The sequence below is a fragment of the Xenopus laevis genome, chromosome 6S (genome assembly GCF_017654675.1).
Source record: "Xenopus laevis strain J_2021 chromosome 6S, Xenopus_laevis_v10.1, whole genome shotgun sequence".
Lineage (NCBI taxonomy): Eukaryota > Metazoa > Chordata > Amphibia > Anura > Pipidae > Xenopus > Xenopus laevis.
In genome coordinates, this window is record NC_054382.1 from 50,944,882 (window position 1) to 50,960,946 (window position 16,065).

General features: G+C 37.9%; 1 protein-coding gene across 2 annotated transcripts in view; it reads right to left on the bottom strand.

The window, feature by feature from the left end:
* The window catches only part of hecw1.S (HECT, C2 and WW domain containing E3 ubiquitin protein ligase 1 S homeolog), a 168,804-nt gene that overhangs the window by 36,769 nt on the left and 115,970 nt on the right, over positions 1–16,065 (bottom strand). For both annotated transcript variants that reach the window (XM_018269351.2, XM_041567575.1), the window contains 5 exons: positions 15,707–15,807; positions 11,232–12,557; positions 9,303–9,404; positions 2,512–2,662; positions 670–788 (listed from right to left, as the gene is read on the bottom strand). In XM_018269351.2, coding sequence (XP_018124840.1) covers positions 670–788; positions 2,512–2,662; positions 9,303–9,404; positions 11,232–12,557; positions 15,707–15,807 — 1,799 coding nt within the window. The remainder of the gene's footprint in view (positions 1–669; positions 789–2,511; positions 2,663–9,302; positions 9,405–11,231; positions 12,558–15,706; positions 15,808–16,065) is intronic.

Genomic DNA, 16,065 nt, shown 5'->3' on the forward strand with positions numbered 1-16,065 from the left:
GGCTTAGGCTATAAATATTGAAAGTACCTGTGTTTAATTTGATATGGAAAACATAATGTTACTGTGTGTCTTGTTTTTAATTTTTTTTGTATGTATAATGAATGGTTACTAGATTGATACAGGAAATATTAAGTTATAATGTGTCTTGTTTTTAATTTATGTGTGTAAAATGTGACATCGTTATAGCTGCTGTTTTTCCGCCAATTGGCGAATATAAGGCAGTTTCTTGATCGGTTTTGCACTTTGAGGATTGGGATAGGCTGAAATGTTAGTCTTTTGCAATAAATACATGTTTTATAATTATAAGGCCTGAGAGTGTGGCTCTTTTGCAGTGAAATACATATATTGGCCAGTTCGTTTTAATGTAACCAATAAAATATGGATTTTTAATATTTAATAATAAATCCCAGTGTGCACCTATTCCTTTGATTTGTTTATATATATATATATATATATATATATATATATATATATATATATATATATATATATATATATATACACAAAGAGAGAGAGAGAGGGTGTACATATGGTTACAATATATATCTAGATAAATCTGTGTATATGTCTGTGCTTTATTTATGTATGCCTGCTTATTTACCTGTTGTTGACAGAGTCAATGGGGGTCAGTTTAAACAAATAAAATGTATAGAATTTAAAACATCTAACCTGTGTTTGGCTGAGACAGATCTGTCTCGGAATCCCCAACTCCAGGTGCCCTGTCATTTCGACCTACAGAATCTTCTTCTGTTCTCTCTGTGGCTATAGTTCTCTGAATATTCTGATACCTTTATTAAAAAAAATATACATGTATTAATTTGCTTTAAAGGCAACCATATCTTATTAATGGCAAGAAACTGGGACAAGTGGAGCTATGCAGAAAATGGGATACAAATAATTTTCAATTCATTATTATTAATTTTTGTTTCCCCAACAATGTTCTTATTTACTCATTCTAAATTGAAGAAATATAAAACCACCTTAAATGTGTTCTCACATTAACCTGGCCTTTAGTTGGCTGCAGAATGCACAGTATTAATATGATAAGCCCTCTCTGTTTAGAAGGCCCGATCAAGATTTTCTGTCGACAGAAAAAAAGATTGTCCATTTAATATACTGTACCAGCGTACGGCATATGTAATACAACTTCTTACAGAAAACATAGTTCTTCTGTATATGCACCAAAATATAAACCAGCTTTAAGCTGGTCTCAAAATGTGTAATTCTTAAAGAAATTTACATTACAAGATGCAGGTTTTTGTTTTTATTTATGTGATTTTTTATGACTTTTATTGATTTGCACCATTGGATATACAGTTTTTTTTATCAAACAGTATAAATGTTCTAACTAATTATTTAGGTAAATATCTACAGCAGTATTAGGCTAGTGGCACAAGGGGCACTTTGACATTTTAGTGCAGATTCCCATCTGCCACTCCTCTGTGGGCATTCAACAGGGAGGGCAGCAACGATCAAAATGCTACTCAAAAACTACTCTTTAACAGAAATGTTTTTATTAATTGGATAAAGCAAATTTAATTGATGGAAAAATAAGCAGCATTAATTTTAGGCAAACAATAGCTCTTTATCCATCTCTATATAAATACAGTAGAACCCCCGTTTTACATCCCCTAATTTTAAGTTTTCCCTAATTTTACATTGTTGTTTTGTGGTCCCACCTATATATTATGCATAATACATTTACCTGATTTTACATTTTCCTGGATTTAACACCATTTTTTCTGGTCCCCTGAAAAATGTAAAATGGGGGTTCTACTGTAGATTCTATTACAAAGGCAAGCTCAACTAAATGAAATGCTCTTTTGTAATCTTCCACTGGAATGCTTTGAAATATATCTATTTTACAGGGCAGCACTAATTTTGTTGGTTCTGCCTTGCCACAGTGGCTCTTATGCTATACTGCAGTGCTATAGAACGAATTTGCAGCTGTGTAGAAATGTAAAAATTAAAATATTGAAAAATGATAATGGAATATTTTCCACTAATGCATAGCCTAACATGTGAAAAAGTACCAATATGATGCTTGATAAAGACAATACCTAATACCAAGTAAATATACATAAATATACAGATATACAGTATAACTGTGCTGCTATTGTCCTTAAACAATACTGTTTCGGATTGTAGATTCCACAATTTTTTACTTCTGTAATTTTGCTATAAAATATTATTATTCCTAAAACTGCTTTGCCACCTCAGATATAGGGTTTGACAAAATTATTAATAGGTTATAGCTTTTTTAGTCTTATCCTTATTACAGGAAATCATGACCTTTATCCGCTTACTCCATACAAATGTACAAGAATGTTAGTAGTGTATTTCTCACTTTATGTACCCCGCCATCCTAAGTGACCTGTGTTAATACCAAACTCCAGACAGGATCATCCTCCAAATATTCAATGACACTATATTTGGTTTAAGACTTTTTTTTTGTTCAAGGTTATGCAGAATTGAGTGAAACTTTAGCACCGAATAAGGGGATATACCAACCTGCGGTTTAGTTGCTCCATCTGTTGGACAGATCCAGATCTGCTTATACCATCTGGTGTTGCTGCTGTTGTCGGACGCTGCCAAGTAGTGGTACGATTGACATGGTCCACATAAAACACTCTTCCGTGACTGTCAATACGAGCTTCCCAGTCTAGGTTAAAGTTAGCAATACCATTAATAAAAATGAGTAGTATGGGTAATTTACCATGGTGTACAAATACTCAAAATCAGACATTCTTTTATAACAACATAGTGGACAAGAGGTTTTATCTGTCATTCTGTAAACCCCTTTTACACAATGGAAATTTCAGAGAATATTATGAATGAATTAGTAGTGTGAGTAAAAATGTTCATTATCTAGAAGAAGCCATGAATTTTGCCTGTGTCCTATAATTCTGCTTCAATGAAAACACAGTTTATGTATCATTAATTGGTTAATGTACAATAAAGGCTGAAAGAAAGTGTGTGTGTGTGTGTGTGTATATATATATATATATATATATATATAGATATATATATCTATATATATATATATATATATATATATATATATATATATATATATATATATATATATATATATATATATATATATATATATATATATATATATATATATATATATATATAGGGAAAGGTGGGTACAAGCTGCACACCTTCAAATACATCAAAAAACCTGGGTGCTCTGGTTAAATAATAGATAGAAATTGCACGTGGTACCAGACTCACAGGGTTTGCATGAAAAATCAATCGTTCAATATGGTTAAATAGGAAAAAAAGGTTTATTGAATCCGACGTTTCGGTTCCCCACAGGAACCTTTCTCAAGGGCAAACAGTGCTACACAGGAAGTGAACAGTTTAAATACACAAAAGGGCGCCAAACCAATTGCTAGGCAACCCACAACTCCACCCCCACCCCAAAGGTAATAGAATCCAGGTGTGACAAATCAATGTGCACAGAAAACAGTGTGTGGATATATATACCAAAAGGATATATAAACGAAAAGAAGAAATTCCTTTTAATTGAAAGTAGTAAGAGAATAAATAGTAAGAGAGGAAACATGCACACTGGTCGTAACAACGGGCCTTATGGTATGCGACCTTGATTATAGGCCCACTCAAGCATAGAATCCAAATGCCAAAGCAGACCATCTGGTGGATTTTTGGAAATGTACTATCTTATCATAAGTAGTATATAGGCTGCAACAATGTGCCAAGCCCTGATACTGTAGTGGTGGGTGGGTCAACCATAGGAACTAACCCCGGGTATGAGCAGTATACTCTGTCTTAATTAGCCTTCTGCGTGTCCATCGCAGAAGCATATTAGACACCAGCCTTATATCTCCCATCTGACTGCCCCTTGGCCAATGTCCTGAGTAGGTGTTTAGAGTCCAATGCCCGTCCCTACAGAAGCTAAGGACCAAGCATGGACCAGCAACACCTAAGTCCATGACGCCATGGTTGGCACGTATTCTCTCTAGGTGGCCCATAGCGGGGTATGGGGATTTAGGCTAAAGTATTCATGCCATCTACCACTACCCACATGCCAGTACCCACTGTTATGAACGAAACAACCACTACCAGAAAGGTCATCGTGAAAATAACACATGCGTTGAGTGCCTAGTCCTAGTATATTTACCGGAGACCACTTACATGTGTCCGAGACCAGTTATAGTGCATATGGAGATGTAGAGTGTATGCATATAAAAAAATAAACTAAAAACAATAAGTAGTGCTAGTGAACCAGGGCAGATGCCAAAAACAAATCAGTTAAGTCATATCAAAGTCCGCAGAACAAGGTATAGTGGATAAGTTAGTAGAAGCAACCCAATGGTAGCGACTCATTCAATCCCCTCGGGGACAGAGTGTTCAATCTGTGAATCCATCGGGCTTCCCTTCGTAAGAGGGCAAGGTCACGGTCACCACCCCTGGAGAGGGCTGGCTGGTGGTCGATCGCCATGCACTTGAAAGTAGGCAGTCCATGAGCTTTGGCGAGAAAGTGTCTGGCAACCGGTTGTAAGGAATGTCCTTCCTTAAGGGCCCTGCTTATAGATGATCTGTGGTTGCTAATTAGTTCCCTGAGGGTGGTAATTGTTTTTCCAACATAATATAGGCCACAGGGGCAGGTAATGATATAAACTACATATGTTGAGGTACAAGTAAGTCTATGGAGTATATTAAGCCTTTTCCCGGAATGGGGATGGGGAAAGTCAGGTCCACTTAACAGACAGCGGCAGGTGGTACAGTCTGGGCACCTATAGCAACCCAATTTGGTCTGTTTGGTCAACCAATTGGTCGGATTTGGACCTTGTCCCTTAAAGTCAGTGACCATGAGTATGTCTTTCAAATTTTTGCCCATTTTGTACCCCATCATAGGGTTAGGTGCTCCCCATAGCGAAAGTGATTCATCCATGTTGATCATGGGCCAATTGGATTTTATTAACGTGGCTAGTTGTCTAGTAGCAGGTGTGTATGTGGTAGAGAAAATCAAAGGGTTGGGGCCCTTGGGGGGTAGTGGCTTCTTCTCTAGTAGGGAGCCCTGTGTATGCTGCTTTGCTCTTTGTAATTGGGTTTCCAATAGATGATAGTCGTAGCCCCTGTTAAGGAATCTGTCGAACATTGTTTGGAGCTGGACATCAGCCGATTGTGGATCACTGTTATTCCTAATTACTCTTATAAATTGAGAGTATGGAATGCCCCTGATGGTTGCGGGTGGGTGGCTGCTGGCCGCATGTAGTATTGAGTTTCGGTCTGTCGGTTTGCGAAACAGCCTGGTACCCAAACCCCCTTGGTGTTTGTATATGTTCAGGTCAAGAAAATCAATTTTTTGGGTGTGATAGGCCAAGGTGAGTTTAATGGGAGTATTGAGGTCATTGAGTCCTTGATGAAATTCTAATAGAGCTTGCTCGCTAGCTGTCCATATCATGAACAGATCGTCAATGTAACGAAAATATAATAAAATTGATTGACCTATCCAGGGTGAGATGTGCGCAGTTTCAAATGCTAGCATATACAAGTTAGCATATGATGGAGCGAGGGCACTACCCATGGCAGTGCCCGAGGTTTGTAGGTAGAAAGAATTTTCAAACCGGAAAAAATTCCTTGTGAGTATGAGCTCCAATAGCTGTAGTATGAATTCACATGGGGTGTGACAGTCAGCACTGTTGGATAAAGCACTTCTACATGCAGCAATTCCCTGGTTGTGTGGAATGACCGTGTATAAACTCTTCACATCCATAGTGACCAGGAGACAATTTGTAGGGATTACATCCAGTGATTGTAGTTTCCTAATGACATATGTGGAGTCCTGAGTGTATGAGGGCATAGACATAACATGAGGTTGTAGAAAATGGTCTATGTATGTGGATGCAGGTTGGTACAGGGACCCTACCGCAGATATTATGGGTCTACCCGGAGGGGCTGATTGGGACTTGTGGATCTTGGGTAAAGTATAAATGATGGGGATGCGTGGGTGCTCTGTCGTCATGTAGTTTAATTCATCGTCACTAATCCACCCTGCTCTATGTCCCATAGTGAGAAAACTGTCCAATTCTTTTTTATATTTGAGTGTGGGGTCACCTGTCAAGGGGTGGTAGGTTACGGGGTCGGCCAACTGTGACAGTATTTCAGTGCGGTAATACGAATAGTCAAGTAGCACAATGGATCCCCCCTACGTTTTTGTCGCTCTTTAAGGTACCTATGGCTTCCCGTTCAGCACGTGTGAGGTTGGGAGGCATGTGGCCTTGTTGTGTCATGGACACCGTCTCTTTGTTCAGTACTTTGCTAAAAGTACGGATGGCCGCCGGTGTGTTAGGAGGGTCGAAAGTGCTTTTTCCTTTAAAGAGGGGCATGGTCCTGTCAGGCGTGTCACGGCGTGCTCTTTCCACGAGTACCACGTGCAATTTCTATATATATAGAAATATACCGTAAACCCACAGATAGGAACACTTTATTGTACGCCACAAGTTTTCATCCCCCAAGTTCCAAACATGCAGTTCCCTTCTCTCAGTTTTTACGCACTATGCGGAACAATTCGGAACAAGATATTTGTGAGTTACAATTACAAGAAACTTTTGACCGGTTTATACAAAGGGGTTATGACCAGAATACTTTATCGGCTGCCTTGATTAAGGCACGAGCACACATAGCACAAGATAGGGCGAGACAGGGCAAGAAGACACCTAATGAAGGAAACCGCTTTATTGTAACATCATCTTATACCACAGGTTCCCCAGCAATTAGAAATATTATAGACAATCACTGGCCCATCATATTAAGTGATAAAAGTTTGGCCCATAAAGTGAAGGAAAAACCACTATGGGGATTCAAAAGGGGTCCTAATCTGAGAAGTTTACTGATGAAAACAGATCCTGTTCAATGTTATGATACATGCAGTGCCATCTCAAGTAAACTTAAGAAAGGGTGTTTTAAATGTGCGGGGTGCATTACTTGTAGACAGATGACGACGGGTAATTCTTTTAGACACCCTCATTCTGGGAAAGAAATACCCATCAAACATCGTATTACCTGCACGACAACACATGTCATCTATATTATAACTTGTCCGTGTGGGTTAACATATGTTGGGAAAACTCAAAACAATCTACGGGAGAGAATGGGCAATCATAGATCCTCAATTAAACGGGCCCTTGAATCGGGAAAATCGGATTTACCACTACCCAAACATTTTTTAGCAAAGGGACATGGGTTACCCACTTTGAGATTCATGGGGATTGATTTGGTACCTGAACCCAATAGGGGTGGTGACTGGGACCGGTTACTTTTGCAAAAAGAAGTTTACTGGATTAAAACTTTGGACACCGTGGCCCCTCGCGGTCTCAATGAATATTGCTCTTTTTCTCCTTTTTTGGACAAAAGATAAAAGTGGTAGATTCTGTAAAATGATTGTCAAGTAGAATCTAGCGATCTCTGCAAACAGTTTGTTTTTAGGTTTTGATACTGGTAATCCTTTCGTGGATTTTTATGTGTTTTTATATAAAAATTCTATTTTGATGTTTAATATCTATTATTAATGTATAGCACGTTATACACTGTATTTCACATTCTGTGCTTTATATGTATTTGCTTCTACAGAATGTATCTATTGGAAGAACCAGTCACATTAATGAATTTTCTAATTATCCCTCACACCTGAAAGGGGGCGTCACTGGGAGGTGGGAGTGAGCTGAGTGAGTCTTTAAATTGTTTTCACTTTGATGTAATCTCTATCTTGACAAAGGCTCCACTCGAGGGCCGAAACGTTGATGGAATAAATACTTTTACAATGCTTGAAGAAAATCCTGGTGTGCTTCAGCTTTTTTGTCGTATATATATATATATATATATATATATATATATATATATATATAACTAGATAGGTGCACTCAGATAGCCATGGTGATGCTTAGGTGCTGTAACAAAATTCATATCTATAAAGCAAAAAAACTTCCGCACACATAGGTCTTGATAAGTGAAAAAAAGCTGGTAGATTTATTTCAACGTTTCGGCTTACAAACTCAAGCATTCATCAGGAAGGGCAGAGCCTAAAGTGAACATAAAGTTATATACACACACAGGATTCAAAAATGGCGCCAAAACCATGCCAGTGACATCACAAAAAGTGGGTGTGGTTATAGTACTGAGTGCATCGGTGATAGTGTCATGGAGCTGAGCCAATCGTGTGCATTATATCAGTGGTAGTGTCATAGGAGTGCACCTATCACGTATAATTGCCTTTGGCAATTTGGCTGTCAGCCCCCACCACGGAGGCAGGTGAGGGGGATACTTCCTGACCTTACTATAAGGTCGTAGGGAGATCCTTTGATTGTTTTTATTTATTTCACTCACAAGGTATGTTTTTCCCTGTCACAACAATCACGTAATTTGATACTGGGTGTTTAATTAGCATTGAGAGTCACTGTAGTATTCACCTATACGTGATAGGTGCACGCCTATGACACTACCACTGATCTAATGTACATGATTGGCTCAGCTCCATGACACTATTACTGATGCACTCAGTACTATAACCACACCCACTTTTTGTGATGTCACTGGCATGGTTTTGGCGCCATTTTTGAATCCTGTGTATGTATATAACTTCATGTTCACTTTAGGCTCTGCCCTTCCTGGTGACGGCTTGAGTTTGTAAGCCGAAACGTTGAAATAAATCTACCAGCTTTTTTTCACTTATCAAGACCCAAGACCTATGTGTGCGGAAGTTTTCTTGCTTTATATATATATATATATATATATATATATATATATATATATATATATATATATATATATATATATATATATATATATATATATACATATAACTAGATAAGTGCACTCAGATAACCATGTTAATGCCTAGGTGCTGGACAAAAATTCATATCTATAAAACAAAAAAACTTCATCACACATAGGTTTTGATAAGTGAAAAAAAAGCTGGTAGATTTATTTCAATGTTTCGGCTTACAAACTCAAGCCGTCATCAGGAAGGGCCCTTCCTGATGACGGCTTGAGTTTGTAAGCCGAAATGTTGAAATAAATCTACCAGCTTTTTTTCACTTATCAAGACCTATGTGTGCGGAAGTTTTTTTGTTTTATCTATATATATATATATATATATATATATTTATATATATTTAAATTCCATTAAATTCCATTAAAAATTTAGTTAGTAAAATAAGAGGGCAAAAAGATTTCTGGGCAGTAGCATAGCCCTTCAGTATGTCTGCTCTTAATGAATGCAGGCTTCTCAAGCTGTTGTCACTGCCTACAAAAGAAATTATATAACTTACTTGGAGGAAGAGGTTCATCAATAGTTGGATAGTGGTGATGATCTGCCCTCAGAGTTGGTAGTTGAGTTACAGGTGGAGTGCTGTTAGGTAAAGCACAATCCCCTACAGGAGGATAAACACATACACTTATTTTAATAGCATAATTATCATGTAGAGATAACATAGTTAAACATGCACTCAATTTTACTCCACAGACCAGTATTGCTTATTATGATTTACATACAAAGTCTAAGATATATACATAATGTGGTATAAAAAAATTAAGAAAATGATATGTCTCCAAATATTTGGTCCATCCAACCATTGCAGAAGCACAAACAATATAATGCTCGCTTAAGGCCCAAAGCCTTGTGCACTTTTATAGGGTAAAAAACATAAAAGTATGGTCATAAAGGGGTTCGTATAGACCCCATTCGTTTTGTCTGACTATTTCCTCCACTATTTTGTAAACAAATGCAGTAAAAAATGTTCTCCAGATTTTGTGCTATTTAACAAAGTGGATGCTAATTTGCAAGTAGTGGCGAATGCTCTTTAGCAAGTGTCCACTAGGATGATGGAATTACAGGAAGAAAATACTGCATTGAAGTTAAAGACAATGTCTGAACCTTGCATTAAGCACTACTTTGGTAAGTAAGCCCAAATCATTTCTGTCAGAGCTGGAAAACTGACCAAATGGTGGTTGGAGGTTACAGTTTTCATTTACAGTATATATGGTTGTTGGAATAACTGATATCAGCCCTCTAAAAGTTATACTCTGTAAGGCTACATTTTTATTCTTATTGCACATTTCTTTTGCTTTTCTTTTAATAAAAGCACTCATATTAATCTTTATCCCAAATTCCAAACAACGACCTTGCTGCTAGGTTAACACAGACCCTAACAACCAGAAAGCCATAGAAATTCAAAACTGAGAACAAAAATTATTAAAAACCAAATCAAAACAAAAATAATAACATCCTTTGTATAACATCAAACTAAAATTAATTTGAAGATAAAACACCCCTTTAATTACATGCTCAGAGAATAAAGAGAACTTTAAATCAATACAATATTTATATATACTGTAAGATAACCATCATCTTAGAAAAGGACAACAGCTTTATCTATTCCTGATATGAGGAAAATCCTCTTTCTAGCCTTTAGAAGCAAATTTATTTTAAGGGAACCAACCAACATGACAATATGGCAGCTTAAATATAATGTTTTTGTGCTGTCTTTACCGTGAAACAAACTACATCATTACATTTTTGAAAATAGTCCCAGCTACAGTAAGTTCTATAAACATTTTAAACTGCCAGGAACTGGGAATCAGAAATGTTGTTTAAAACCACAAATCTATTATTGAAATACATGTTTATGAATTAATTTCATGTTGCTGTGCAGCTTTTGTAATTAAGTATTTTGTACAAACGCAAACAAAAAAAAATGTTGAACTGAAACGCAAAGTTTTGTTGCAAAATAGCATGTTTTATGTGTATTATATACAGTGGTATAAATAGATATTACTGGGCCCCACAGCAAATTATTTTTGAAACTGTATATGAATTATACCTCCTGGGCCCCCCGGCTTCCTCTATAGTTACGCCCCTGATAAAATATATGCATATACATTATATATATATATATATATATATATATATATATATATATATATATATATATAAATATATATATATATATATTTATGTGTGTGTGTATGGATATATGTGTGCTATAATGTAATGTAACTGTACAGATTAACCATACTAGTTAACTATAGGAAGTCCCTTATATTAGTCCCTATAGCCACACATAGTCAAAAAGTTCCATGACATGTTTTCAGTTGTACAGATTTCTCCATGTATTTATTGCGTTGTTGCCTGTAGAATTGTTTTTGTACTACTGCGTATATTTAAAACAAGGAACATCCATACATAGATTCAATCTAACCTTCTGTCCTATTGCTTGGCCCAGCTACAGGAGATTCCAGAACACCAAGAGTCCTTTCTGAATTAACACTTTGACCAGAGGTATCATCAGACGATTGATTAGAACCATTAGCCTGGTCTCTTTCAGGCTCTGGGCTTTGATTTGAATCTGGCATAGATTCAAAAGCACTGTTCTCATCCTCCTCATCATCCTGGGAAGAAAAGACAGTACTTTCAGACATTCTAGCACTGTCCACTGAAGAGAAGCGGGTGTGACTGGAAAAGCGGTTGTGACTATCATAGCATGAGGGACTATAACATGACGTGCTGTAACATGACGTGCTGTAACAGGATGTGCTGTAACAAGATGTGTCACAAGTATCGCACTCATGGTCTCCATGGACCCTAGCACTTGAGTCACTTTCACTTTCTGTTCTAAGCAACTCCACATCCAGGCAATTATGGTTACAGGCAGCGAGATGAGGATTCGTGCTATCAAGGGGTAAAGGGCTCCTCGTGTTTTCAACGTCATCATTTTCATCAATGACAACTTCTGAAGAAGGATCAGGAGCAACAGTTTCAGTTTCACTAACAATTTCTTTTTCTGAAGTCTCCTTAACTGTTGATTCTTCATCAAGATCAACACTGTTTTGCTCTTCCTCATCTCCATCACCTGACATCTGTGCTGACGGCAGACTATGGAGTAAATTATGAATCCTAATGTAATGTGTGCGAGGGGTTTCTGGCTCTCCGCATGCTGATGCGATGACTGTTTCCAGCTCTGATACTGGCAATGAACAAGGTCTGTTTTTCCTCTTTACCGTATTTCTAAGTTTTGGCTCACTGTCTGGTAATTGAGACTCTCCTTCTGGTTCCTCTTGATCTTTACTGGCATCATGTAACATATTTTCTTCTTCTACACCTTCAATCTCTAGGTTATCATTTTGCGCAGCAGCAACAGAAACTACAATATTCTCTATTTCGGCTTCAGAATCAACAGCTGTTGCTTGCTCCTGAACAGAATCTATGAAGTCAACAGGTAAAGTCATCTCATCTTGGCCAGAATCCATGTTTTCTGTTCGTTCTGCTGCAGATGCATTTGCCATGGCACTTTCTATTATGTTTTTGTGCAAGCTGTTTTGACTGATGGACCTGCTGCCACTTGCTGAGTCCTTATCATGACCATTTGCAGAAATACATTCATTTGGCAATTCTTGTGATGAATTTTCAGTTGCAATTGAAGCCCTTCTCTGTGACTCGTTAAGGGTCTCCTCATTTGTATTGTGAAGTTGACTTGCAGAAGCTGTACCTGGCACTGTGTCTGAAGAAACTGAGACTTCTTCATCATCTAAAAGTAGACATGTAACAAAGCTAAATATCAAAAACTATTCTCGTTCATATCTTAACAGGCATTGCTAAATAATCTAAAGAAACAACTGATCATGATCATGAAATTGTTAACTTAATATTATAGTAATAATAAAGTTATAAGAGGAAATGTTACATTTCTGTACTTGGCCCTCTTTTATTACCCATTGATTTAGCTTTAAATATTACTTGTTTGTAGATAATTTCTGGGCATATACAGACACTCCTTTATTAACAGTTGAAATTCAGACTGTCTATTCATCTCTTCCTTGGAGGAGCTACACCATCTCAATATTAACTTAAGGAGAAATAAAGCTTCCCAAAGCCCCCATAGACTGTCCTCCACTGTCATACTTTCCAGCAGAGTCTATAAGATTTATTACTATTTAGAGTCTATTAGCAGACATATAAATGCAGAGTAGTACAGCGCAGTTCATAGGAGCCATCATCTGGATCTTCTGACCCTCTTCTTTCACTTCGGAGCTTTCTGTTGCGAGTGCAGTTGAAGCTAATCCTGGACTAGCAGTTTTGGTGAACTTACAGAAAAAATCTCACTATACAGAAGATGGCACTTGAGAACTCCACTGCACAACTCTGCAAATATAAGTCAGCTATCCATCTACCCTGTGGGGAAGCGGCAGCAATGGAGGGAAGTCTATGGGGGCTTTAAAGAACTTGGCTTAAAGGGATACTGTCATGGGAAAAAAATTCAGTGCAGAATTCTGCTGGAGCAGCAATATTAACTGGTTCATTTTGAAAAAATTTTTTTCCCCATGACAGTATCCCTTTAAGAAACTGACACTATGTCCCTTATTATGATTGATGTAACATTCTACCTTGATGTCATCTATGATTCTTCTCTTTCCTTTTTTAAACACATTAATACAATTGTCAAACCTGTCACATTTTCTAGTATAGCAAAATACCTCCTTAACCAGCATTCCTGACTCTCTTCTATCTTTCCCTTTAGTCTATCTATCCATCCTCTTCTTCTTACCTAAGAACCTATTTCTCCGCTATTAAAAACATTTTTATGGAAATGAAAGTTCACAAACTCCTTGTAAAAACCCTTCAAAACCTTTCACTCTTCTATACTATATTTTCATATGGTCCTGTTGTTTTTCCATTCCTTTTACTGTCTTATCACATCTATTGCTATGTTCTGCCTCTATTGGTCTGTCCTCAGCAGAGGGCCAGATGGCATACAGCCCCAGGTTCTGAGAGAGCTTAGTTTTAGACCAGCTCCTATTTCTGATTTTCTCAGATTCGCTCTCATCTGGTATGGTACCCATTTTGGTCTCTAGAGCTCAAAAAGGATTTTTAAGACATTATTGAGTTAGAGAGGGTGCAGAGAAGGGCAAATAAACTGGTAAAAGGTATGGAAAATCTTAGCTATAAGGAAAGTCTGGCCAAGTTTGGGTGGGTTCACACTAGAGTGGGTTCACACTAGAGAAGAGACGCTTAAGGGGTGATATGATAACTATGTATAAATATATAAGGGGATCATATAATAATCTCTCGAATGCTTTATTGACCAGTAGGTATTTCCAGCTGATGCATGGTCACCCATTCCAATTAGAAGAAAGAAGGTTCCATCTAAATATTCGGAAGTGTTTTTTTTTTTTACAGTGAGAGCTGTGAAGATGTGGAATTCTCTCCCTGAATCTCAGGCTGATACATTAGATAACGTTAAGAAGGGAGGAAGTGAGGAAATACAGGCTTATGGAAGATAGCTCATAGTTCATTCAGGGACTAGTCTGATTGCCAGTTTGGAGTCAGGAAGGAATTTTTGCCCTCTCTGAGGTAAATTGGAGACACCTTCCTCTGGATCAACTTTATATTTGCATACAAGAAAATACTTCAGCAGCACTCCGATTATGGTGAAAAAATTGGTACTTTATTCGTGCCTCAAGCTAAGCGACGTTTCGAGGCACGAATAAAGTACCAATTTTTTCACCATAATCGGAGTGCTGCTGAAGTATTTTCTTGTACGTGAACCAGACCTGGGCAGACAGGGTCACAGACGGCACCCGACGCTGCAAAGAGCGGTGAGAGTGTGTGTGTAGCACTACTTTGTGTTTTTTGAACTTTATATTTGCAGTCTCTGAACTCAAGGAATCATAAGGTGTCATTCTTCAACCCTGGGGGATGCAACTGCAAGAGCACTAATGGATGCATGAGTGTGCCCCTTAGTGCTCGCTGGGCCAGGCCTGCCAGATGCTCTAGGCAACCTGGCTAGTCGCGCCGCCTTGTATACGCGTGACGGACAGGTGCACGTACGCGCACTCCCTCTCAGGTAGGAAAAGCTGGCATGAGAGTGGAGGGAGTATGGGGCTTGGGGTAGGAGACAGAGAAGGTACGTGCCTGGCAGCCCCGACTTTGCCCCCTATGCACATGCCTACTCTGCATACCCCTAGTTATGGCCCTGGCACCAGAAAAGTCCAGTGATTAGTACAAGTATAGTGGTCAGCATCAGGATGTGCACCACAGCCCTAAATGGCCGATTGCAGTTTTTTTTTCCACTTAGCACACTGCATTACCTTTCAAACCACTTTATTAGGGTAATGCTGCCCTCTCCCAGTCTAAGCAAAATTTATATAGTACACTCATGATTCCCAGGACTTTTAAGGCTTCTTCAAAAGCAAAATAGATGCACTAAAATTACATCCCAATGCTTTTTAGTAAGGGAGGCAAAACAGAGGTGCTTTTGCCTCTTTTGACCAGGGAAGGCAAGCTAGGGATTTCCCCTTACTGCTAATGATGAAACCTCCAATTTAAAATTGGACATTTGATAAGAACATGAGAACTGGCGAATTTTCAAAAGGACCGAGGTACTTAGGTATGCACCTTACCTCATGGAAGATCATGCCCCTGCAGTCCGTTCTACAAATTAAGGCCCATGGACTTTAGCACCCTATTTGATGTCCATACCAACTACGACAACTTGCTTTTTTTTTTTGCAGCACACCCTCTCAATCCACCTACATAGCTCAAACTCTTATTATGGAAGACCACTTTTTTTCTTGAAAGATGTACTTGTAGAAATATTTTCTTTTGTATTGTAACCTCTGACAATAGTATTACATATAAAAAATAAATAAAAAGAATATATAAATCAATATACTGCACCAGGGTGAATGGACGATGTAATCTCAAATCGGAACTGCAGCTGACCACTGACATGATCTGTAGGAAGTCTGCGACCTAAGGTGTAACTCACGACACGATCTCTGTAAATTCAGTAAAAAAAAGGATTTGTATTGACTTTGCAAAAATATCTGATATCTGATTTAAACCTATGGACCATTGGGAATTTCAACCACCACTGTAATGAGGTAGATCAATCTTTATTTAAAATATTCCTATTTGCCTGTCACCACAAAGAGAAGTGTCTCTAAGTACGTCTGCCTTTTTTACTCAAGTATTATGTTATAAGTATGTTTTCCATATAGCCAAATTATTGCTAAAACCAAATGACCCTACTCTAT